General features: G+C 36.6%; 3 protein-coding genes across 4 annotated transcripts; 2 read left to right on the top strand and 1 right to left on the bottom strand.

The window, feature by feature from the left end:
- The first annotated feature begins 318 nt into the window (after positions 1-318).
- LOC117789487 (synapsin-like) lies at positions 319-4592 on the top strand. Its single transcript, XM_034628517.1, has 6 exons — positions 319-326; positions 1065-1408; positions 2297-2460; positions 2557-2628; positions 4253-4396; positions 4461-4592. Exons 1-6 carry the CDS (start codon positions 319-321, stop codon positions 4590-4592), a joined length of 864 nt encoding a protein of 287 aa, XP_034484408.1.
- LOC117789928 (tissue inhibitor of metalloproteinase) lies at positions 4204-17038 on the bottom strand. 2 transcript variants are annotated; one of them, XM_034629136.1, is made up of 5 exons: positions 16754-17038; positions 6406-6617; positions 6257-6342; positions 5040-5258; positions 4204-4978 (listed from the first exon to the last, which is right to left on the bottom strand). In XM_034629136.1, the coding sequence occupies exons 2-5, from the start codon at positions 6536-6538 to the stop codon at positions 4784-4786; spliced, it is 633 nt and encodes a 210-aa protein (XP_034485027.1). In that variant the 5' UTR covers positions 6539-6617; positions 16754-17038; the 3' UTR covers positions 4204-4783. The 2 variants fall into 2 exon arrangements, with proteins under 2 accessions (XP_034485027.1, XP_034485026.1); XM_034629135.1 differs by having other exon boundaries at positions 6406-6611.
- LOC117789486 (synapsin-like) lies at positions 8253-23714 on the top strand. The gene is made up of 5 exons (XM_034628516.1): positions 8253-8369; positions 19101-19318; positions 19694-19790; positions 22751-22918; positions 22988-23714. The coding sequence occupies exons 1-5, from the start codon at positions 8253-8255 to the stop codon at positions 23426-23428; spliced, it is 1041 nt and encodes a 346-aa protein (XP_034484407.1). The 3' UTR covers positions 23429-23714.
- The last annotated feature ends 178 nt before the right edge of the window (positions 23715-23892 follow it).

The raw sequence follows: 23892 nt of genomic DNA, 5'->3' as shown, positions 1-23892 counted from the left end.
GTTATCACATTACTCAACTCTTTTTCCGTCCGCTCAAACATTTTTAACGCAACTCAATTCACGTAATATTCTTTTAGAAAAAAGTTCCATGCTCTATAAAATTATTATCTTGACAGTTTTGTAAGTGACAGTATTTAATCGACGCAACGAATACTAATTTAAAATCAAATTTAACTAATCGTTCTCTCATCAAGATGACATATGAAATTTGAAATTGGGTTCCTTTTTTATAAGCAGCAATAACCGTGTTGTTGCTCTTGAATTCTTTTGCGATTTTTACCATCTTTCACTGTGTGAATTTTCATTCGAAGTGGCCAAATGGTCAAGTATACGTCATGTATGCCAGTCAGCAATTTAATGTCAGCTGGCCAATTAGGTGACAGGGTAAATTGGGCGTGTTGACGTCTTTCTTAATTACAGATTTAGAACTTGAGAAATGTTTCAAGTACTTGTATTTTATTGCATTTTATGTTTATATGTAACGCTTTAAACGTTTTACTTTAAATATAAATAAGCGAATAAACGTATTACGTATACAAATACACTCAATGTCTATGCACTTAAATAACAATTAACAATTCGTTGACGGAATGCCCAAAATTTGAAGCACTTAACTAATTAGTTGGCTTAACAACTTTCAATTTGTTTCTCTGTCTTTTGGCGTGCCGCACAGGAACCTAAAAGCAGCACCCTGAATTTCTCATCGTTTAAATCAAGCTTCACTTCCAATGTTAATTTCCTGAAGAGAAGGTAAAGACCTTTAAAAGGAGTCGGGCCCCCTTCTTAAGCAGAGAAGGGGGCGTCAGTTGGACGAAACTAATTTGAAATTTCATATGTTTGTCTATTTTCTCTCCCCCCACAAAAAAATGTGTGCTCTTTTTCGTCTTCTCTCTCTTTCTCTTTCTATTTTTATCTGGTTCTCTCACTCGAATACGCTGCACATTTCACTTGTCTAATTGTCGTATGGTTTGAATTTAAAAACGACTTAAAAAACGACACACTGAACACAAATACCACTTATTCACCATCACATTCACGGAACACTCAACACTCAACATAAACAGATTCAGCTCGGGAGACTTGTCTTCCGAGGTCGATGATGTTGATCCCAATAGCTTGCCGCCAGCAGCACGTCCTATTCAGGACCAGCCAACCAAGCCGAATGCTGCCGGCGGTCCACCGAACATGCCGCCACCTCCGGCACCTGGCCAAGTGCCGCCGCAGCCCGCTGGTGCCGCTCCGGAGCTATCGCTAAGCTTTGGCGCCGGCAAGCCACCGACTGCAGCGGCACCAGCGCCGCCACGTGGCGTCAGTGCACCCACCAGTCCGGCCAAGTCGCGTGAGAGTCTCTTGCAGCGCGTGCAGAGTTTGACGGGCGCAGCTCGAGATCAGGGCGCCTCCATATTGGGTATGCTATAGCTAGATAATACCAGCGAATAATACCGCAACCGTTAAGCGAAATTAACCATTTCATTTTGAGTACCGGAAAGGCAACTGTAACCGAAATAAATTAATTTTTAAAAACCGAAAACCGAAACGTTTTTCAAAAGGTATTTGTTGTTTTCTGTTTTGTTTTCTATTAAAAAATAACCTAAAATTTAAGTTAAGTTTGTTTCAATAAAAAACGTACATATAGTAAGTACATATGTACAAATCTGTTAATATATTTTTGTTTAAAACCATTTTTTTTTATTTTATTTAATTGTTGTACCGAACCTTTTACCAAAATAGCTGTTTCGGGTCGGACCAGAACTAACATTTGTTTCGGTTTGATTCCCTGGATAATACTCATTAAAATCTTGTGGCATTTTCGATCACAATTTTAACCAAGCTCAATGAATTCATTTGCCATGTTCTCGATTTCATCAAGTTTCTGCTCTAGTTTTCTTAATTCTCAATAAACTAACATAAACTTTATGTATTACATTAGCTTTACATTATTTAAGATTTAAAATGATTATTAATTACATGTCAATAACTTTTATTTAATTTGCAGTTAAGATAAAGTATAATCCAATTGTGTAAAATTTATATATGTTACAAACGATTTGTCAATAGATTTTATTAAATTTTCAGCTCAATTAAAAAAAAACTTAACCAATTTTTACTGAATGTGATTGTTGTGACGTTTCCAGCAAAATCTTAAAATAATTTAATTAAAATAAAAATTTAGAGCATTAAACTTGGTTAAATTGTGGAATTTGTGCACTACGAAATGGTTAATAACAGCTGCAATTGAAATTAGGTCTTCAATTGAATGTATGTGCTAATCGGATATAACTTTTAACAATCACAGGAGCTGCAGTTCAAAGTGCAACCCAACGTGCGCCCACCTTTGTGAAGGACAGATACTTTACGCTGTTGGTGTTGGATGATCAGAATACGGACTGGTCCAAGTACTTCCGTGGCCGGCGTTTGCACGGCGATTTCGATATACGCGTGGAGCAGGCGGAATTTCGAGTAAGCTGGATTGAATACCAAAAACACTGAATAACAAAAAATAAAAAACAAACAAACAATTGTGAACACTCCATTTGATCTAATGTGCATCCGCAGGACATCAACGTGGTCTCCAGCGCAGATACCGGTCCGGTCGTCACAATGGCCGCCTATCGCAGTGGCACCCGGGTGAGTTGATCCCCTTGCTTCCGACCCGTGCGTCGTGTTTGTTCTTAATTAGTGCAATGTGCACAGACATTTGCCTCTGTTCGGTGCTCTGGTCCCTTGTCAGATCCTTTTAGTTATTGTCTGTGTACGAGTATTTGTGTTTTTATTGCTCGCACATTTCATTTTAACTCGCATTGGAGTGCCATTAGTGCTTTGTTGGCGTCGCCTTGACGATGCCTTGGTATTCAATTTATTTGCAGTCCCAAGGACGCTCAAACAATTTTCATTACCTACTCATTTTCATAGCATTTATCTTCAGCCTTTGAGGTGTTTACTTAATCCCACACAACTTCAGTTTATTTTGCTTTCACACAAGCAATCAGAGCTCTTGTAGCTCATAACACTCAATGTGAAAGAGAAGGCAAATTAGCTTAGAGTGAATTTTTTTATAAGATGAAATACCTGATAGATTTGATTGATTAGTATTAAAACATGATAAAAAGAATATCAGATGCTCTCCAAATCTCTAACAGCGCCAAAGCAACCCAAAAGCAATTGTTGGGGTTCCTGAAAACAAGCAAGCATTGCTTTCAAAAGTCAAAAAAATTGTTGAGGGATTGCACAAAATGAAATAATTTTTGAATTTAACTAAATTAATTTTTAATTTGAATAAAAATGCATGAAATCGTTTTTTCTTTAATTTTGTAATATTATAAAATATTTCTCAACCTAAAAATGTTGTTAAAATTGGAAGAAAGCTGATTTTTATGACTTCGAAAATATGTTCAAGAAAACTAAATCTCTGACATTTGAGGAACACCGACACTTCGAACGGTCAGGAACACACCTGTATAAAATTATATCTTAGCAACTTTATTAATTGTTATGTATTTAACAGTTGATTCTAAACTCAGCCTAAAAGTATGCATCGATATTTTATCTTGACAATGCATTAAAATTTGTATGTATGTAGATACACAGTTTACATTTCAAAACCATTTCTTTAAATAAAAGTCATGCATTTTTGGTAAGTTAATATTTCTGGAACTCTCCCGAATATTTAAATTTATTTTCTGATCACTACCGAATGTTTGGTTAACTTAGCAAATACCTTTTGAATTTGTGCCTTAAGTGTAAATTAAGACCATGTAAATTAGTTCCGGAATTCTTTTCAATTTATAAAATATCCAGGTAACAGATATTTTATGTACAGATGTAGTTTGTGCTTTATATAAGTTTCAAATACATTTTATTTGGGTTGAAATAACAGACGAAAATTATTCAGTTAATATTTGACGCCCTAAAAGTATGCAATGATTTGTCAAAAACTATATTTATTCGCCAGTAAAATACGATTTTATTTATGAACCTGTGTGCAATAAATGTGGTGAATAACTCACTGATTTTAAGGTGTCATATTTAATTTTATGAAATGACAAATTGTAATAAATCTATTGTATTGTAGGATGTGTTTCCATTGAATTGAAAGACGATAAATTGTTGATTCACGTTTATTTATTTATGTTGTCACTTCGTATCCACATACATACTCGTAATTGGTTAGGAGTCAACTAAAATTAAAAAATTGTATTCTGCTTTTTATATGTTTCTAATATAATTTTTGGAATATCACACCAAAAAACAGGTAGCCCGTTCCTTCCGGCCGGATTTCGTGTTGATACGTCAACCGCCACGTGACGGTTCCAGCGATTATCGATCGACCATACTGGGCCTTAAATATGGCGGAGTACCCAGCATCAATTCATTGCATTCCATTTACCAGTTCCAGGTGAGTTGAGAGTCAGCAAGTGAGTTTGTATTAGAACTAATTGTGCAATCTATTCTTGTCTTAGGATAAACCATGGGTCTTCTCGCATTTGCTGCAACTGCAGCGTCGCTTGGGACGCGACGGTTTTCCGCTGATCGAGCAAACATTCTTTCCGAATCCGCGTGATTTGGTAAGTGTACTAAACATTAAGGGCTAATCACTAATTAAGTAGCTACATTGAATCGTGGTCACATCTAAAAGCCATCCATTAATAAATAACACATTAAGCATAACGTACGAATTAAAGCTCTACACAAAACTCAAGTAAAAAATTACAAAAAAAACCGTAGCATAACAAAAGCCCGAGTCTCCTGCTTTACTTGGGCGTCTCTTCAACTCCTGCAGGATCTATGGATTCCTCAAACAATGTTTGTACAGCTGTGTGCGTCGCCAGCGACATCGTTGAATGTCGCCGTTGCGAGTGCGAAGGTTGTGGGGCACACAGGAGGAGAACTCTGTCTCGCATTTGCCGAACGGTGACCACTTGCAGCCATCGGCGTACTCACGTTGCTGTAGACAATTCATACCAAAGCAGGGCGTCACCTGTGACAGAAACAACAGAAAATTAACTGACAGCTAAAGTGGAAACGGGAATTGAACTTACGGTGCAATTACATGCCATTTTGTAGGCACCACTAAAGCCGTGACGCTCGGCAATTGTCATCTTGGTGTACTGCTTGTAGTAGCCACACGCAGTTAGATGCGGCAATCGTCCAGCTATTATGTAAACCTTTCCAAGGTCCAGCTTAATGCCGCACATTGAATCCAAAATAGGAGTCGACAGGCGACCGTCACGCAACATTTTGCGTGCTTCCGGAGTAGCCTAAGGGAAATTGATGACTTGGTCTTAGAAAAATAAATCAGAGTGAAACACTCGAGTGTGCTCGACTGCTGAATACTCGGTACCCGTTTCTTCACATACAGACATTTCTTGATTAAAATCTTTAGGTAGCAGTTTATTTACTTAAACTAGATTCGAAAAGTGGTTGAAATTTTGAAGTCGTCAGGATGAAATTATAGTTCAAACAATGATAAAATTTACCTTCTGCAGGAAATTCGGTTAAGTTTTGACAAAGTTATAGCAGCTTGAAGTTTTTAATAGTTTTCAAAGAGAAAAGAGGACAGTTATGAAAAAAAAATAAATTTTATAATTTTAATTCAGAATGGAATTAGAGGAAAAATAATGATAACCAACATTCCGCACGGAAATCGGTAAAGATTTGTCAAAACTATGACACTTTAAAATTTTTTAAAACGCGCTAAGTGGAAAGAATGCAAAAAATCAATGGAATGTGATAAAAAAAAGTGCATTTTTCAATTTTAATGGAGTATTATATTTGAAGCAAAATAATGATAAAATTGACATTCCACAAGAAAATCGGTAAAGATTTGTTAAAGTTATGGCAGCTTAACATTTTTGAAAAAGTGTTTAGTGAAAATTATGGAATAAATGGGCAGTGAAGGGAAAAAAAGTGAATTATCAAATTTTTATGCAATATCAATTAAAAGCAAAATAATGATAAAATTGACATTCCGCAAGAAAATCGGTTAAGTTTTGACAAAGTTGTGTCAGTTTGAAATCGTATTTCATAAAAAAAATAAAATACTACAAATTTTTATTGAATGTAGATGAATTAAACATTCCAACTTATGGAATTTTATACAGGCGAAAAGTGAAATTATTTTGCTAATAAAGAATATAAATAGAAAAAGAAATTCCTCTCATCTGCCTGTTACATACATTGCCACAAAGCTATAGCACCCCTGTGTCCTTTGAGTACCGAGCATAATAGTGAGAGCAAACTGTCGAGAGAAGCTTACCTTGTAGGTGCGTTTTATGTGCACTTTGTAGGTGGTTTTGCCCGGCTCAATGGTATTTGACTTGCGGAGAACTCTGAGCTGCACAACTGTCAAGTAAATGATGTTATTTTGTATTAAATTCTCCAAGGATAGTCGCATCCTTTGCTTACCATAATCAGCCGTGCAGTAATGCGTCTGTGGATGCGATGGCATGCACATACAGGCATCCGCAGAGCGTCCATAAAGCGCCAACACTGCGAACAGGGCCAACGCCAATAAACTCAAATGTCTTGTGAACTCCATGGCGCCGTAAAGCTGCGCAAATCCAATCTCTGTGTGTCGCCTTTTCAACACCAACACCAGCAAATCGTGTACTCTGGCTCTGAAATTAAGTAAAGTGTGATTGCATTTTATTGTGATGATGATTTACTGGTGGCGGTAACCCAAAGCCGTTGCTGAAGGTCACTCAGAGTATTATGAAGTCTACTTCGATTATGTCATATCAGCTTATCAGTTAAACGTGCTGCGCCAATAACGGCAATCAATCCATCAAGGCACTGTCATGCGTATACTCGCATATTACGTATACGCCCTATGCCTCAATAATTAACACTGCTGTCGCTATATATTATCAGTCGTTGCAATGTTTACTTTGGGTTACATTTACTTAAGCAACCACTTCTTCTTATTGATATTCTATTAAATTCTTATATGTTCGAGTAGAAACTAATCGAGTCTCTGCTCGATTTGATATAATTTACACATATTTTATTGGCCATTCCAATTGAATTGAATTCAGTGGTTCTTTACAATCAATTTGGATTGCACGCATAAATCGTGTGGAAGCAACTATACGAAAAGTAGTTCAATTGCCAGTCAAATGCATGCCAGTCATTCCATTTAGCATTGTTTATGGGAAATTCATAGAAAAACTTGAGACGCTGAAGTCGAAATCCATTACAAAACCGCTGTCCATGCATATATCAACGCAAAAATATTGTATAATATCGGCAGCGGGGCGAAATAATCAGTACAGCCAGTTGCACTGTCGTATTCCCATTCTCATTCCCATTCCCGTTCCCGTTCCCTTACCCATTCCCGTTTCCAATTCGCGTCCCAGGTCCCAGTCATCGTGTCGAACTGATCGACAGAGATAGGCAGTCCCATATAGACAACATATGCAATAGCAAAGGCAACCCGGCAATGTGGCAATTAAATTGAAATAAAATTGAATTAAAAGCATTTTGCGGAAAAGCCACTAGAAAAACAAAACCGAGTAGGTAAAGACGTTGCAGGGGTTGAGGGGAAATGCAACTGCGACTGAGAAAAAGTTGTTGGAAGGCGGGGGGAGGAGAGTGAAGAGTTGATTGTCTTATTGATTGAATGCAAGCAGGAATAATGCATCAAACTATTTATTAAGTGGCAGCTAGACAAGCAGACGCCTCAACTAATGGCCTAACTGAAGAGTCCAGATTAGACAGCAGCTGGCGGAGGACAAAGGTGAGGGTGGAGAATGGTGGCTGAAGAAGAAGAAGCAGCAGCATTGTCATGTCGTAATGTTCTGAGAATTTTTCTTAAAGAAAGTTGCCTTTTCGTTTTTCCTCCCCTTTGTTTTGTGTTGTCGCTTTGACTTTGACACTTTGGATGGCAATTAACGGCATGGATTTGTTTAACAAACAGTCAACAAGACAACAAATAAGCTCACACAAAACTGGCACACATACTAACAGACAGACAGACAGACAGACAGACAGACAGACAGACAGGCAGACAGACATTCGAAACGTCAACAACGTTTAGCAACTAAATCAACTTCAAAGCCAATAGAAAACAAGAAAAACTTTTTACACTCGACGTAAATTCGCACGATTTCGTTTAAGTTTTCCACCTCAGCAATGGCATCGAGATCGACAACAACAACAACAACGATATCGACATCGGCAGCCACAATTAGCGTTCCCATATATCACGCAGGCATATTTTAAAGTTGGCCCCAAACAAAAAGTGGAAGACTAGAATGTGCAGCGGCAACAACAGGCGGTGGCAGCGTGTCAACGCCAACGCCAGCGCTGAAACTGAAGCTGAAGCTGGAGGGGATTGGGTTGAGAATGGAGGTGGAGGTGGGAGGTGGGAGGTGGGGAAAGGCAATCGATGCCAACGGCAGCGGTGTTTTGTTGACAAGCTTTACATGTGTCAATTAAATGTTATATGTATATCATAGCACACGGCATAAACACTTATACACATACACAAACACACACACACACACACACACACACACACTTACACACTTTGAGCATCGTCTAATTGCCACACTTGTTTCTTTTTTTTTGTTGTTTGTGTCGTCATCGAAGTTGACATTTGACACTGGAACGCTCGTCAGTCAGTCTACAGGCTACAATTTCTGGCTGCCACTTGACTATGCGGGACGCCAACAACAATTTCGAAATATATAAATAAATAAACGCATGTATATACATAAATATGTGTGCATGTGTGTAAAGTCAAATATCGACACGACTTTAATTAGCATTGATTTCCACTTTGCCCTCAGGCCGTTTAAAGATATCAGCATCGAACAATGGGCAAAGTACCACAAATATGTCCCAAAAATAAGAATGCTTTGAGAACACTTGCATTTATCTAAATATTTCACAAATTGGTGTCATGGAGCTGTAGATAAACGAGTGCAATCTGTTAATCTAGATAAGATACTGATACTCGTATCTTGCAAATGCAGATACATGATAATTGACTCAGTTGTCACCAAATTATTATTCAGAACTCTATTCACGAATTATGACTCAAAACTAAAGTGACGATAAAATAAATGCAATGATTAATATGTGAGAGTGCTCTGGATGAATTTGTAAGCAATATTGTGTTTATTCACTATTCTTTAATTTTAAATTCAATAGAAATGTGAGAAATAGAGATTTATTTTCTTTTAGCACTGAATATTATGTTTACCGATATTTATATATTATTATATATAATTTGTAGTAAAATTATAACAAAAAAGTTCACAAAAATATTGAAAAATGATTCAAGCTATACTTGAGAACACTTTATAGCTCTTCTGATAATTTGCTTGATTTTATCTTAATTAAATCTAAAATAATATGCGGTTACAGTTTAATTGTTAGAGTGCAAATTTAAGTATTTATTTTATATTATTTGCTTTGCAAATTGGTTAGACAGTACTAAGCTTTTATGCAAACAGTTAAATAAAATTATCTGTGGCATAAAATGGAGCAAAATGGAAACAAGTGCTTAAAGTGTTATAAATTTCAATTATGTTAATATATTTTAATATTGTTAACACTTGCGCAGACTGAGCTTTTTAAGGTAAATTGGAATTGAAAGGGCTAAGAGCCAAAAGCCAAAAGTCTAAAAGGTAAACAGCTAAAAAAAAGGACTGCAGTGTGGGAGCGGCAGGTCAAAGGTTAAGCCGCCAACCGACTTCAAGCGCTGCGATTGGGCTTTCGGTTTGGTTTGGTTTTTTGGGTGCTGCGCCAAGTGGCTTACAGCTAAAAGCCGCATAATTAATGCGCTTTTGATTACTTGGTTACTTTGTTGGTTGGCTGCTTGGCTGTTAGGTTGTCTTGTCGGTAGCATCGCATAAATCCGGACTGAAATAGAGCTGGGGAGCATTGTTTTATGAGCACTTAATTGAGCCATAAAACGCTGCTAATGTCTGCATAATGGCTGGCATCCAAAATATTGACATATTGCTCCACTTGCCCCGCACTTCCAGTGTCTGATTTATGCCGCCGTTGCATGCAACTCGAACATATATCATTTAATGCGACAATGTGGTCTTAAAGCAAACACTCAGCTTTTCGCGCCTCTAAAAAATACACATAAAATCGAACAGTAATTGGGAAAAATATTTATAAATAAAAATAAACAACAATTGTATTTGTTTTGCTTTGTGGATCGCTTTATTTGACTGCTCGACGCTTTAATTCGGCGGTCATTTACTTTTCGCTTTTACGCTTTGCGACAATTCTTTCGGTTTGAGTTTTATTTCTGATTGACTTTCTAAACAATTTGTTGTTTGTGTGAGCAGGCACATATAAATAAATGCGCATACATCCATTTGGTATTTATCTAGTCATGGGTACTATAACTGTGTCATCGAATATGTAACACATTTTGTGCTGTTTATAAAATTACATTATAATTTAAATAACAATTTAGTTTAGTTTCAATTTAACAAAAATTAAAAAGTTACAGATCTCTACAAATTTTCAATTTTTCTTCCTTCTATTTTTTTTTTTAAATAAAAGGCCTTTTTAGTAAAATTCAAACCTCAAACGAAACGAATTAAAAATGTAGTTTCTTTACAAATTGATTAACCTCTATGAAATCACTAAATCACTAAAGATATTTAATCAACAACTTACAAAATATTATTAATATTTCTTTTCTTTGTGACTCTGACTAAGTCAGACTACGTCGAAGTCTTTTTCGCGATATATTCTTCACATTCCGCTTTGTTTGTTATAATATTTATACACATGACTGTGAGCATTATTCGCATTAAAATGAAATCTTATCAGCGTACTGTATCTTTTAATTATAAGTAAATAAAATTTGTGTTTTCACTGTGCATTTCCACAGTCAAATGTTTACTTTTCACTTTTCTATTGCGTTTCGGTATTTCAATACTTGTCGCTGATAATAAAAAGTGCAAAAACTGTGAACAATGTCCAATATATTCGTATGTACCCATGCAAATATCTTTTTTTTTTGGCAATTTTCATAACGAACGGAAAACTTTCTTTGCCCAATGGCGACCTTTGTGGTTGTGTCGGCTTTTCTGTGTGCAGCCTGGCACAATGAGAGAAAATTATAGGAAAATATCAAAGTCACGATCGGCAACGCCATAATCAGCATGATCAATGGATCTCGAGTGCACAATTGTGACCGTGGATGGCCATACAAAATATTTTGATTAATGCTCATAGCCAGGCAGTTTCTCAGCTGAACTTTGACATGCAAATGTATCTTCGAATCGTGTGATTGCAAAAAAAAAAAAAATGCAACGTTTTTCAGCTTGCGTTTAACTTCAATCGATTGCCATCATTTGACACGCAAACAGTGGAAAACATAGACAGATAGACACCTGTTAGTTAATACCTGGTAGTTGAAATGCCCAACTGATAAGATGTGTTAACGTCAATCTCAGTTCGCTAATTGAATTCCCATTCCGCTGAGGCAGCAACAGTTGCTGCAACCGTAGCAACCGCAGCAACAACAGCTGCAACTGCGTTTGACGGCTCCATTGTAGCGTGACATGATCTTGACAAGGCGGCGCCAGTACAAAGCACTCCCTGCTATTCGACTGGTATTGATTTGAAAATCGTTTACCAAAAACCCAGTCATGTTTTGATCGAATAAAAGAAAAAAAAACGAGAATTCGCTACAATTATGTTTAACATTTTGGTAGCTTTGCTTTATGCATCATTAACTTCTGCAGTTTCAGTTGTTTCTTGACAGACTGAACAGTATACAAGTAGGGTGCATCGATTTGTTTGGGTAAAAAAATTTACAAACGGTAACCCAAATTCGGAATCTACTGACAATTCTGAAGATTTTTCCCCAAGAAACCATAGTTCTAAAATCAATTCCTAGTTCCCGCCTTTTGAGTTAAGAAATGTATTTTTTTTCGTAATTGCTATCATGTTGTTATTAGCATATCTTTAGTGTTTTTATTCCGATCCTGACAAAATTGTTAATAAAACTCTTGTTAGGGCCAAGTTACTCATAGAACTAGACCACCAATTGCCCTTAAAGCATAATTATAAACTAAAAACAAAAAATTGTTAAACTTAAAAATCGTGAACTAGAAATTGACTTTCTAAATTAAGTTGTCTTATTGAAAACATTTTAGAATTGACCGCAGATTACGAATTTGTGTTACAATTTATTGTGAAAAAATCGATGCACCCCACTGTACAGTCTGGCGAGTAAGTAAATGTCTGGCAATCTGTTGCCTGCATCATTATGCCGAAAATAAATCTTACGCATTTCTCATATTTGGCCACTCAATGCGGTCGTCTGCATCGCTTTCGGGTAGGTAAATAAACAGAATAATGCAAAAATTGCCACAGTTTTTAAAATGTCGGCATTCGTCACGTTCGACGTAACGGTCAACATTCAACGTGGATTGTTCAACGGGTCGATTTGTTATTTCAAAAATCTTCAAAAGTTTGTGCCGTTGATTATGACACAGATGATTGTAAGGCGACGAGTTGTGGAAAATAAACAAAACTCGCCCGCAACTCGACTTGCCAGGATGCGTAGCGAGGAATTCAATTAAAAATGCAAATGTGCGCCAAGAGCAAAGAAAACTTGGCCAGCAAAGAGGACAAAGAGGGCAAAGAGGGCAGCAGGAGGCACTTGGGCACTTGGGCACTTGGTTTTGGTGGGGGCATGTGTTTGTTGCTCACATTGCATTTGCAGGTCATAAAAATATAAATTTTTAATGAAGGAACTCAATGCCATTGGCATTTTGCTCATATTAGTATGTGCATATATGTATACATATGTACATATATATACATTTATATCCATATGTTGTGGATATTGCTTGTCAATATGTTATATGTATGTATTTACTCAAAATAAAAGCAAAACACCGACAACAAAGGGCGGACAGTGTCATGCAGTCAAACAGTCAAACAGTCAGCACGTATCAATTTCAGAATTCACAAAATGTCTCAATTTATTCAGGCGACTTTGGATATATATTTTAATGTATATTTGTGAGCTGTACTGTTAATAACTATTAATACTGTTAATACTTATCACTTATCTGAAATAGTTTCCCTCTGTATTCAATCTAATTGCAATTTTGAGAATTAAAATTTTTATTTTATCTAAATTTTTCACATTTTATCGACTCTTTGTATCGTAATAAGTAATAAATTATATCGTAATAATAACAAATTAAATTTGATTCTAAGATGTTTCATTTTTTTTGTAAAAATTCATGGCAAATTTCTCAAAAATTCTAATTCAAAGATTTGGTCAACTTCAAACATTCATAACTCTGTCAAAAATGAACCGATTTTCAAGCGGAATGTCATTTTAATTATGGTTTGACCCCTTAATTCATTCTGTATTTAAATTTATTCTCAAGGGTTATCACTTGCACTTTTTGAAAATTCAAGATATTAAATCCTAAGATTCAACTTTATATAAATTAGTCAACGAATGGACAAAACCAAAATAGAACCTTGAATTTAGATAGTTGTTTTGGAAGTGTTATATTTTTGGCTTTGTTCCCTGTAAAAAATTTCAAAATTATATTGTACTTGCTATGTATATTAATATGAATGGACAAAATCATTAAATCATTATAATCAGATGCAATATAATTAGCATCTAATTTGAAGCATATGTGTAGCATATAATTTGAATCAAAATATTAGCAATAAGGGCTTTGAAGAATTTCAATTGTGCAATTAGCCAAATTTGAAGTATTTAATCAAATTACAATTTGATTTATTGAAATGCCTTTATACTCGTGCTGTGATTTATAATCTTAATAACAAAAATTCCATGCTCATTCACAAGAATGCCCTGTGACAGATCTTGTTTAATAAATTTAAAAATCTGACAGACAATCAACAAAATTGACAAACGCAGACGACGTCAATTTGTATGTCTTTGGCCCACACACACAGAAAGTCAACCATATCAAGGCATTCTCCCCCTTATCACCATCACCATCCCCATCCTCATCGTCAACTCCAACACCATCAGCATCCCCAAGGAACAAACGAGCAGCAGACAGTTAAAAGAAATAATCGTCAATAAATTTGCCAGGCTGTGAAATTTACACGAACAATTTTTATAAATGGCCAGGCTGTCTTTGTGGCGCTGTCTTTTGCATTTCTCTTTAATTGTACAATAATATTTAATTGCAAAGTCGAATAAGAAAATTATTAATGGATTTCTGTTGGTCGCTCGTTTGTTGTTGGCCAACAATAACAGCAACACCCACACAGATAATCCCAAAATCGGGCTGTGGGTGTGTCGCCAATGAGAGAGAGAGAGAGAGACTTGTGCCAAAAGTCAAACAAGTGTAAAATTATAAACAATCTTAATCTTTACAAGGCGAATGTCTGAACTTTTGAAGCTTGAGTGCAATTGCCAAAAATGGGCAGTCAATATTGATGTGCGAAAAAAATTAAAGAGTATAAAAATACTGATAAGCATTTTGGTTTAAGGTTTAGGGTCAGCTTAGAATCCGAATCTCATGAATAAAAAAAATAGCAGGCCATCATTGCGAAAATATCAATTCTTATTTTTCAATACCTAGAAGACCATTAAATATTTTGAAATAATTTTTTCCCATCTTAAAGAAAACTAAGGGCATTCCCACCATTCGTAATTCCCAAAAATGTGCACTAAATTATGATGTGCGAAAGAATGTTATTAGTGTTGAAATTTGATAAGTATGTTGATACCCTCCATTCGAATCATTAATCATCTTATTTCTACTTTAAGTGAATTGAAAAATATTAAATATTTTTCAATTAAATATGTTTCCACAAAATGTATGTAAATATATATCTAAGCCCACAATATTGTATGTATATTTGGCCAGTGCATAAGTATTTTTGAAATATTATTTAGATATATTTTTTGTTAAGTGCATGGAAAACCACTTAACGTATAGCCTTGATATTAAAAAGTTTTATTGGTTTACATATGTAAATATGTTCCTAAAAATTGCATAATTGAATAATAGTCACAGCATTTAATTAATACATCTAATAATGATGTTAAACTTTGTCTATACAAAATTACTTTCAGATAGCATGTGAGGTATCAAAAACAAAACATTTGTCTTAGACCTCAGGCTAGGATTATTTAATTCAATTAATATCAATTAAACATTTGTATTAGACCGCAGGCTAGAATTAGCCGTTTGATTTTGGGAAAATAAAACAATGCAAGCGTCTTGGAAAATGATTGCAACCATAAAGAAAAGCTGAACTATAAATAAGAGAAATTCAGGTTAATTTATTTTCACTTAAAGTTGAATTTCTACTTCAAAGTAAGTTGAAACAAAGGTCGAAATTGGTTTAAAAGTTTTAAAGTAAAACGCTTAAAAGCGATTCAAGTTTGTAAAGTTGGATAAATCTTTTTCGACTATTTAAAAGGACACTGAGTAAGCCAAGTCAAAGCACATACAAGTTTTTTATGCCGCAATGAATCCAATTACTAACGTTTTCTCGACATTCAATTACTATGCCTATTCCTTAGGATTGAATACGAGTACGTGCCAAAAATCAGGAAATACTCGTTACTAAAGTATACTCATTAAATTAAATATGCAAAAATAGCACACATACTGAGTTTTTGGGGCTATTAAACAATAACAAATAACAGCTGGTGAGTGTGTCATTGATGAAGATCACTTTCGTTTCAATGGCGCCTCCCAAAAGATTAAATATAAGTCAACAGATGTGTATATTTATTTTGTTATAATATAAAAACCAAAATAGCTGCACATGTATATTTCCAAGAATAAATACTAAGTATGAAATAAGTATTATGTGCAGGTATAGCCAAGTACAAAAGTGCTGACTAAGGCAGAAGACTGGCCGACTGTTCAACAAAAGCAAAAGTCAAGTCAAATAATGCAGGAAACCAACAAAAATATTGCCATTTACGATCACATGTTTATCTGCCAGTATTTTGCGGTCAAACTTACATAAATATAAATTAGCTAAAAACGACACTGAATTACTAGAATTTAAGCTTTTTATGTGTCTCATTTTATTTTAGGACTGTAGTCGTTAAATGGCCAATGCTAAAAACAAGCGAGATCCATGACGTATGCGTAATATTTTTGAAACCGCCATACGCAGCAGCTTCCCTTGACATTTTTTAGCGTATGGAAAATATTTTACATAAAAACATACTTTTAAATGTATGAGAAGATGTGTGTGTCGAGTTTTAAATGGAATTTATGTGGTGGCATTGCACAATTAAAGAGTATGTTTTTTTTTTATGACTGCAGTTTGTTTACAAATTGGCGACATTAAAAACTATTAACACAAATCAAAATCCAGAAAATATGTAAAAAAAGAAATAAATGAAACGCGTAGCACGAAAGCAAAGAAAAAACGGAAAAGGAGGGAAAAATGAAATAAAAACAAATTAAATATAAAAATAAACGCAAATATGTTCGAGCTCAAATAAATAGAAAGAAATGCAGCTGTGTGCGTGATTGTGTGTGTGTGTGTGTTTGTTCGCCTTAGTGTGCGTGTGGAAAACTGTGTCGCTGTGTCAACGATGCTGCAACTGCGGCCGACGCGCCGCAGCGACGGCGACAGCGACGTCTGCCACAATTTTCACAGTCGCGCGCGTTTAAAACCGCAATCAAAACGCGCACGTTGAGCACGCGTTGCATATTTCAAAAATGAAATAATTCCATATTTTGTGAAGTCAACTGCATGCAAAATGCTAATTAAATAGAAATTAATGGCATACCTGACTTGTCAGCTGACTGCAGTTTGTTTGTTTTATTTTTTGTTATTTATATATTTAGTTTTTTTTTTGTTTTTGCACTACAACTGTTTGACTTAGCACTTCTTAAGCACTGCGCTCTCAACCTAATTTGTTCACTGGCACACTAGAGACTCGGCTCGCTGCATTTTCATTTAATAATTTTTCACACAGTAATTTTCAGCACGATGCCGATGCCGTCGTTCGTTGTCTTCGTACGTTCTACTTCGCTGCGCCTTCGATTCTGCACTGAATCGTAAACTCAACCGTTTCAAGTGTTTCATAGTCCGAGCCAGCCACTCAATTCGTTTTGTGCGAGAGCGCAAGCAGAGAGCAGAGAGCGGAGAGCGATTTAACGATCGTTAAGATGCTTGAGCGCAAGCATGTTGCTCACTGAGATTGAGCTTTTTTCGCTAGCGGCTGCTTGAGTCGTTTGAGCACCCGCACAATTGAGCTCACAAGTGGCAGCTGACGACGATGCTGCTGCCTCTGCTGCTGCTTCGCCGTTGCCGGGCGATCAAAAGCGTCATAAATTCATTGCAAATGAGAGCGAGAGACGTGAGGAGTAAAGATGTGAGAGTAAGCGGTTAGCGGTTCGCTCAATTGCATATTTCTGCGCATTATTTTACCTTGGCAGCTTTATTAATTGCGAGTGCGAGTCAAGAGTTTATGCTCTCGGCACAACAAACATATTTGGCGCCACAACAGCGGCAGCAGCAGATGCAAGAGCAGGGAAATGGGTTGGCTGTGGAGTGTGGAGTGTGGGGATATGGGTATGGATAACAAACGGCGCATCTGTTAGGCCACAAATCAAGCAATAATTTAGTTGTACATACATGCTACGAGTATGCTAGTCCGGTCATACGAGTAGCTATGACTTACTTCCACGTCAACTTTCAACATTCACAGCCATAGCGATATCCCATGTCCATATCCATAGCGATAGCCACCTCCACTTCCATGACCAGTCCAAGTGGACTGGCCATGTGGCGTGCACACGTGCAGCAGGGCATGGAAATGTGAAAATGCTTCATGCTACGCCTACAACAACTACAAGTTGCCAGCAGAATAATCTGCATATGTCGGAACTTGCTAGGTAGATGAGATGCCAGGCATATATCGCTCAACGGATGCGTCACACTGCATATTTTAAGTGCGCTGATATAACCAGAAGACCTCCAGACAATCAGCCACTCGAGAAACACTACGAGTATTCTCGTATACTACGTTGCAGCTTCCAGGAATGCCTGCAATGCGGGGGTGTGACCATGATTTGAACAGCACAATCCCCCTGCCCCATCCACATTCACATCTCCCTCTCCCCATCCCCTACCCTCTCCGTCAGTCGTCATTGTCATTGATATTCATTGAGCGTTTTCTTGCGCCTCGCGCCAATTGCGACAATTTTTCTGTCTGCGTCATCATTTGTTACGGCTTGTTGATTCTCTCAATAAATTTTAAAGATGTCCACATATTTGAAAATGATTTATGTGCTGTTTATAAAATACATTTTTTGGGGGGATTGTCCTAAAACGAAATTCACGCCCAAATAAATAATGCAGACCATCGACTAATCGCTTTTGCTGCTGCTGGCCATGAATCAGCTAACGATGCTGTTAATTAAGTATATGAAATTGTATCTAATTGTAAACTAAAAACGCATTAATAAATATAAATAATTGAAATTCACCAAATAATTTTCTATACATCTATTTTAATTTATTTTTTGTAGGTTTTTTTAATGAATCTAATAAATTATTTTATCATAGTTTAAATATAGTAATATTGCAATAAATATGAGTAATTCGTATTTTCATCTAAATATGTGATAAATTATTTTATAGTTTATATATATCACAATTAATATGAGTAATTTCCATTTTCTGTATAATTTATTTGTAAAATTCCTTTTTAAATAATTTCAAAGCAATTTCGCCCAAAAATTAATAGTTTTCTTAATAAAAATTTTGAATATATTTAATAACGCATGGTTATTTTATTTTGTGCTCTTTTGTGCAAATTAAAATGTTTTTCTCAATTAAAATCAAACAAATTCGTGGAAATTGCTATTGGACGCCAAATAGTTTGGCGAACATTCAAAAACACAGCCCCCTCCATAACAGTCCATCCAAACTCTATCCAATAAATAATTTGAACAAGTATCGGAAGTCGTGCAATAGCAATTCTGGCATTTTTCCAACGAATTAATTCATTCAAAAATGCATTCATTTTCCACAGCAAATAAATGCAAAATGGTAAAAGCAGATACTCGTGTATAATATATTGGCAATCAGTGTTAACTTTGAATTTCGTTTATTCATTATCATTGCAGTTCCAATTCACCAAGTTCCCCAGCGTGTTGAAGGCTGGACATTGCCATGGAGGAGTGGCAACCGCCCGGTTGGAGAATCAGAGCGCTTTGCAAGATGCCGCCGGACTTGTTAGCGGGGCTGGTAACGATACGCATTGTTATTGCACCATTGAGCCCTATATTGATGCCAAGTTCAGCGTGCACATTCAAAAGATTGGCAACAACTACAAGGCATTTATGTAAGTGACCACAGATCCCGACCACAAGCCGCAGACAGTCGGCAAATTCGCAGAAAAAAAAGCTGAAAGCATCGATATCAATATCAATGTGGATGACTATAAGGTTGAGTGCTTATAACTATATCTGTTCTGCCTGGCAATTGACCTTGGAACCAACTGCAACTGTCAGCAAACAAAAGCAACCTTCAGACAATTGCAATTGGCAATTTTCCTACCAAGTGCTCAGTTCATTGTTTGGGTTCACCAATTCAACGCTGGGTTCAAAGCACCACAATGCAATTTTCCTGCTGATAAAACTCTTTGTTTTAGTCTTTCTTTAATTTTTTTTTTCTCTTACTAATTTGTAATACTTTCATGCTTGCTGCTTTCTTACAGGCGCAAATCCATCACCGGCAATTGGAAGACCAATCAGGGCTCAGCCATGCTCGAGCAAATCACTTTAACCGAGAAGTACAAAACCTGGGTCGATGAGGTAAGTTGCCCAAGTCCAAAAACTCAAAACGCAAACGATTAAGCAAATTAAATAACATGTAAGAATATCGACTGTCAGTGCACCGAAGTTTAAATATCCTTATAGTTGATATTATTTATACTTTATTCACACATCATTTAATAGACAGACTATGCTGATCATTCTCATTTAGAAAAAAATTCTAACTAACTCCTTTATATAGCATATTAATTTATGTTCGCATAATTTGATAGAATTTTGACTGAAGAAATATTCAAATATTAATAAACACTATTCAAAATTGTAATACGAATTTATATATAATTCTACGAGTATAGTCGATTAAAATAAAACAAATTTTTGAATATACAATTATTTCAAATTATATAGGTCCGTGTCAAAAGAAATTTTAAATTATTTTTAAGTATCTAAAAATGTAGTTAAGCATTAACGTGACTATCTGAAATTAATTTTTGAATTTATCTGACTTCCATCGATGAAAACCTATTGTGATTTGAAACCTTTAAAAATATTTTTTTTTGCTGTGAAAAATGCAACTACTAACTTCCTTCTGAAAATATGGCCTGTGTTTTAATAAGGGTCTCTCAGTCTGTCATCATACAGACTTTTAATTACATATATAAGTATTATTCATACTATAAATAAATGTAAATAGTATTAATTTTTATAAAATGCTTTATTAATGCTCCAACTTATTATTGTCACAAACTTTTGTGTTTCTCAACTATTATACAAGTTAGTTGGCCTTGCAAGAAAGTTGAGATATCCGTTGAGAGAGAGAGAGAACTAAATGTTTTAGCCGCATTTATAGCCATGTTACTGAAAGTCAGCCCAAAGCGAAGAACATTTATCAAACGTTGCCAATCAAAATAACTGCAAAATCGACTTGAATTATTTGCGGCACATTTTGGGCACACAATTGGGTTTGGTGGGTTTCACCTCCAGGCACAGAGGCGGTGGTGGTGGACCACCACATTGAGTTACCTATAAGCCGTCGTTTTACTTAATTCAAGCTCATGATTATTCACCGCAGAATCGCATAAGAGTAAACCAAATTGAACTGGAAGTATTATGAAGGCAACAACGGTACAATGAGTATTTATTTAAATAATTAGTCTGAAACATGAGAATGCCATCAGTATTGCAATTTGATCATAGGCCATAAATGGAATGGAACTCAGCTCTAAAATAGTTGGGCTCAATGTTGACTCAGAATTTCCGCGTATGTGCATAAATAAACTGCAATTACCGCAATTATTTGCACATAAGATAAGCTACCAAGAAATGCCGCACAGTTGCAAGCTTTTAGGTGGGTGGCCAGATACTCCCAGAGACGTCATGCCCACAGCTCTAGACAACTGCGACGCTGTCTCTAATTTAAGCAAACTGTGTTTGTAATTAAAACCATTAGCTTGCAACAACAACAACAACATCAACGACAAACACAACAAACATCTACCCACACAGAACTAGAACTGCGAACTGCGCATGAAATCGAAAACAGATTCTGATTTCGATTTTCATTTTGATTTGAATTTGAATTTGATTTGGATGCCATGACTCAATCGAGTTATATACACAGATATTTGCTCTTTTAGTAATCGCATAAATGCACTTAAAACAAAATAAACCAAAAACTTTAGTTTGAATCTATCGCAAACACTATTTAATCATTTAATTTGAAAAGTAGGGTATTGTGGCTTTGTAACATTGTTTGTGATAAAAGCAGGGAATTAAACCGTTTCAAAACAACTATTTCGTTAAAAGGTTCTATTCTATATTTTCTTCTTCCGGTTTCGGTGTCAGTACCGGTACGTAACGGTACACCAAATCAATTATGAAACATTTTAAAATGATAAGGTGCTGTTTTATATAATTATGACATCGAAGTAAATATCTAGATTTAGAGAAATACAATTTTTTGAACGAATTTAATAAAATTTGAATGCAGAGTAAATTTAAATCCCAAACCATGTTCAAAATGACATTCCGCATGAAAATCGGTAAAGTTTTGCCAAAGTTATGACTGCTCGAAGTTGTTCAAGTCTCTAACCTAGCAACTTTACAAGACAAAATATTTCTTCATTTTGACATTATTTTTTACAAGAAAATGAATCAAGTTTAAATTGTCGTTCTATACTAAATTCGATATAAGGAGTTGATTAAAAGTATAAAATTAAGATTTTGAACTTTCAAAATTTCAAAGGGGGGACCCTTACCATCCTTGGCTTCGAAAGTCGAAAAATAAAATTTTTTTTAATTTGATAAAATTGAAATACAGAATGAATTAAGAGGCCAAACCATGATCAACATGACATTCCGCTTGAAAATCACTACATTTTTGTCAAAGTTATCACAGCTCGAAGTTGCTCAAGCCTCTGACCTAGCAACTTTACAAGTCAAAAATTTTCTTAATTTTGACATGATTTTTTACAAAAAAATGAAAGACCTCAGAATCAAGTTTAAAGTGTCGTTCTATACTAATTATGATATAAGGAGTTGATTAAAAGTAAAAACTTGAGATTTAAAATTTTGAAGTTTCGAAATTTCAAAGGGGGGACCCTTACCATTAACGTGGAACCATGGCTATGATTGTTGAAAAATTAAAAATTTTTCTAAATGCAAAAAAATTTAAATGCAGTATGAATGACGGGACTAAATTATGATCAAAATGGCATTCCGATTAAAAATCGGGTCAGTTTTTATCAAGTTATGACAGTGGGAAGTTTGTCAACTCTTTGAGGTTTTCGCCTCTTGAGAGAATTAATTTCAGTTACAGTTTCGGTTCCGGTACTAAAAATGAAACAGTTAGTTTCTGTTAACGGTTCCGATACCGTTTACGGTGTTTTTCCCTAGATAAAAGACACATTTGAAACGGTGAAAATTATAAAGAGAAAAGGATGTTTTTTTTACAACTCCAAAGTATTTATATGAATTTAAATACGCTGTATTATTTGCAGATATCGGAACTGTTTGGGGGCTTGGAGGTCTGCGGCGTTTCGGTGGTGGTGGCCAAAGATGGGCGTGAGTTCATCATAAGTGCTTGTGACAGCACCTTTGCCCTGATCGGCGACAGCCAGGAGGAGGATCGCCGGCAGATAGCCGATCTGGTCACAGGACGCATGCAGGTGAGTTAAGTTTTGAAGATGATAAGGATAATCTTGACTTAATAGCAATGTTTTGTTGATGTGGCACAGAATGTTTGTCGCCCCAACATGGCGCAGACAGGTCCGGGCAAGCTGCCATCCCGTTCATCGGTCTCCTCTCGCGCCGAGAGTCCCACGGATGACATGGCGCCGACGCCACCGCTGCCCTCGGGACCCAGGCCAGCACCGATGGGCGGACCACCGCCGATACCCGAGCGCACCTCGCCGGCGGTGGGCTCGATTGGGCGCCTGAGCAGCCGGAGCAGCATTTCGGAGCTGCCGGAGGAGCCATCGTCATCGGTGCCCAGCACAGTGGGTGCTGGTAGTGGTGTGCGGCGTGATTCGCAAACATCGCAGGCATCGAGCATCTCGTCGTCGGTGTCAAAGGTCGGACAGCGTCCGCCGCAAACGCAGAGCTCGGTCGTCGAGGATGCGGAGGACACCATGAAGAATCTGAGGAAGACATTTGCGGGGATCTTTGGTGACATGTAGGAAATCGCTAATAAGAAACGCGGCAGAACGGCAAGCGAGACAAGCAACAGCAGCGGCTTGGGCAGCGTACCGAGCAGTGCTGGACCTGGAACCGCCACCACCAGTGGCAGCGGAGTCAGCAGCTTCAGCGGCTCATTTCTGGGCAAGCAATTCTCGTTCGCCTCGGGCGGCAAGTCCAGCGGCACGGATGTGATCTCGACACAGCCAAGCCGACCGTTGGAGGAGCCCGCTGCCAGCGTTTCGGATAGCGTCAATATAAATACGGATAACCTAACAACAACAACAATAAACACAACTAACGACTACAAGCCAGTGACCAACTTTGAGCCACAGGAGCGAGTGAATCCCTTTGACAAGGAACCGCACAAATCAGTGAGCGTCGCTAGCATTGGTGCTGTCTCAAATACCACCTCATCCTCGTCCTCGATATCATCGTCATCGATCTCGTCGCGCATCAATCGCAA

This window comes from Drosophila innubila (assembly GCF_004354385.1).
Source record: "Drosophila innubila isolate TH190305 chromosome 3R unlocalized genomic scaffold, UK_Dinn_1.0 2_E_3R, whole genome shotgun sequence".
In the NCBI taxonomy this organism is placed as follows: Eukaryota; Metazoa; Arthropoda; class Insecta; order Diptera; family Drosophilidae; genus Drosophila; species Drosophila innubila.
Note: the sequence above shows the minus strand (reverse complement) of the source record. Positions and strands in the feature narration are given on the sequence as shown.

Bases quoted from the DNA above. Each gene is read 5' to 3' on its own strand.
- LOC117789928 (XM_034629136.1), bottom strand. From the start codon at position 6,538: ATGGAGTTCACAAGACATTTGAGTTTATTGGCGTTGGCCCTGTTCGCA. The intron at 6,343-6,405 runs GTAAGCAAAGGA...TTTACTTGACAG, and splicing joins TTACTGCACGGCTGATTATG to TTGTGCAGCTCAGAGTTCTC. The intron at 4,979-5,039 runs GTAAGTTCAATT...TTTCTGTCACAG, and splicing joins AAATGGCATGTAATTGCACC to GTGACGCCCTGCTTTGGTAT.
- LOC117789487 (XM_034628517.1), top strand. The intron at 2,461-2,556 runs GTAAGCTGGATT...GTGCATCCGCAG, and splicing joins TGGAGCAGGCGGAATTTCGA to GACATCAACGTGGTCTCCAG. The intron at 2,629-4,252 runs GTGAGTTGATCC...ACCAAAAAACAG, and splicing joins CCTATCGCAGTGGCACCCGG to GTAGCCCGTTCCTTCCGGCC.
- LOC117789486 (XM_034628516.1), top strand. From the start codon at position 8,253: ATGTGCAGCGGCAACAACAGGCGGTGGCAGCGTGTCAACGCCAACGCC. The intron at 8,370-19,100 runs GTGGGGAAAGGC...TTATCATTGCAG, and splicing joins GTGGAGGTGGGAGGTGGGAG to TTCCAATTCACCAAGTTCCC. The intron at 22,919-22,987 runs GTGAGTTAAGTT...GATGTGGCACAG, and splicing joins TGGTCACAGGACGCATGCAG to AATGTTTGTCGCCCCAACAT.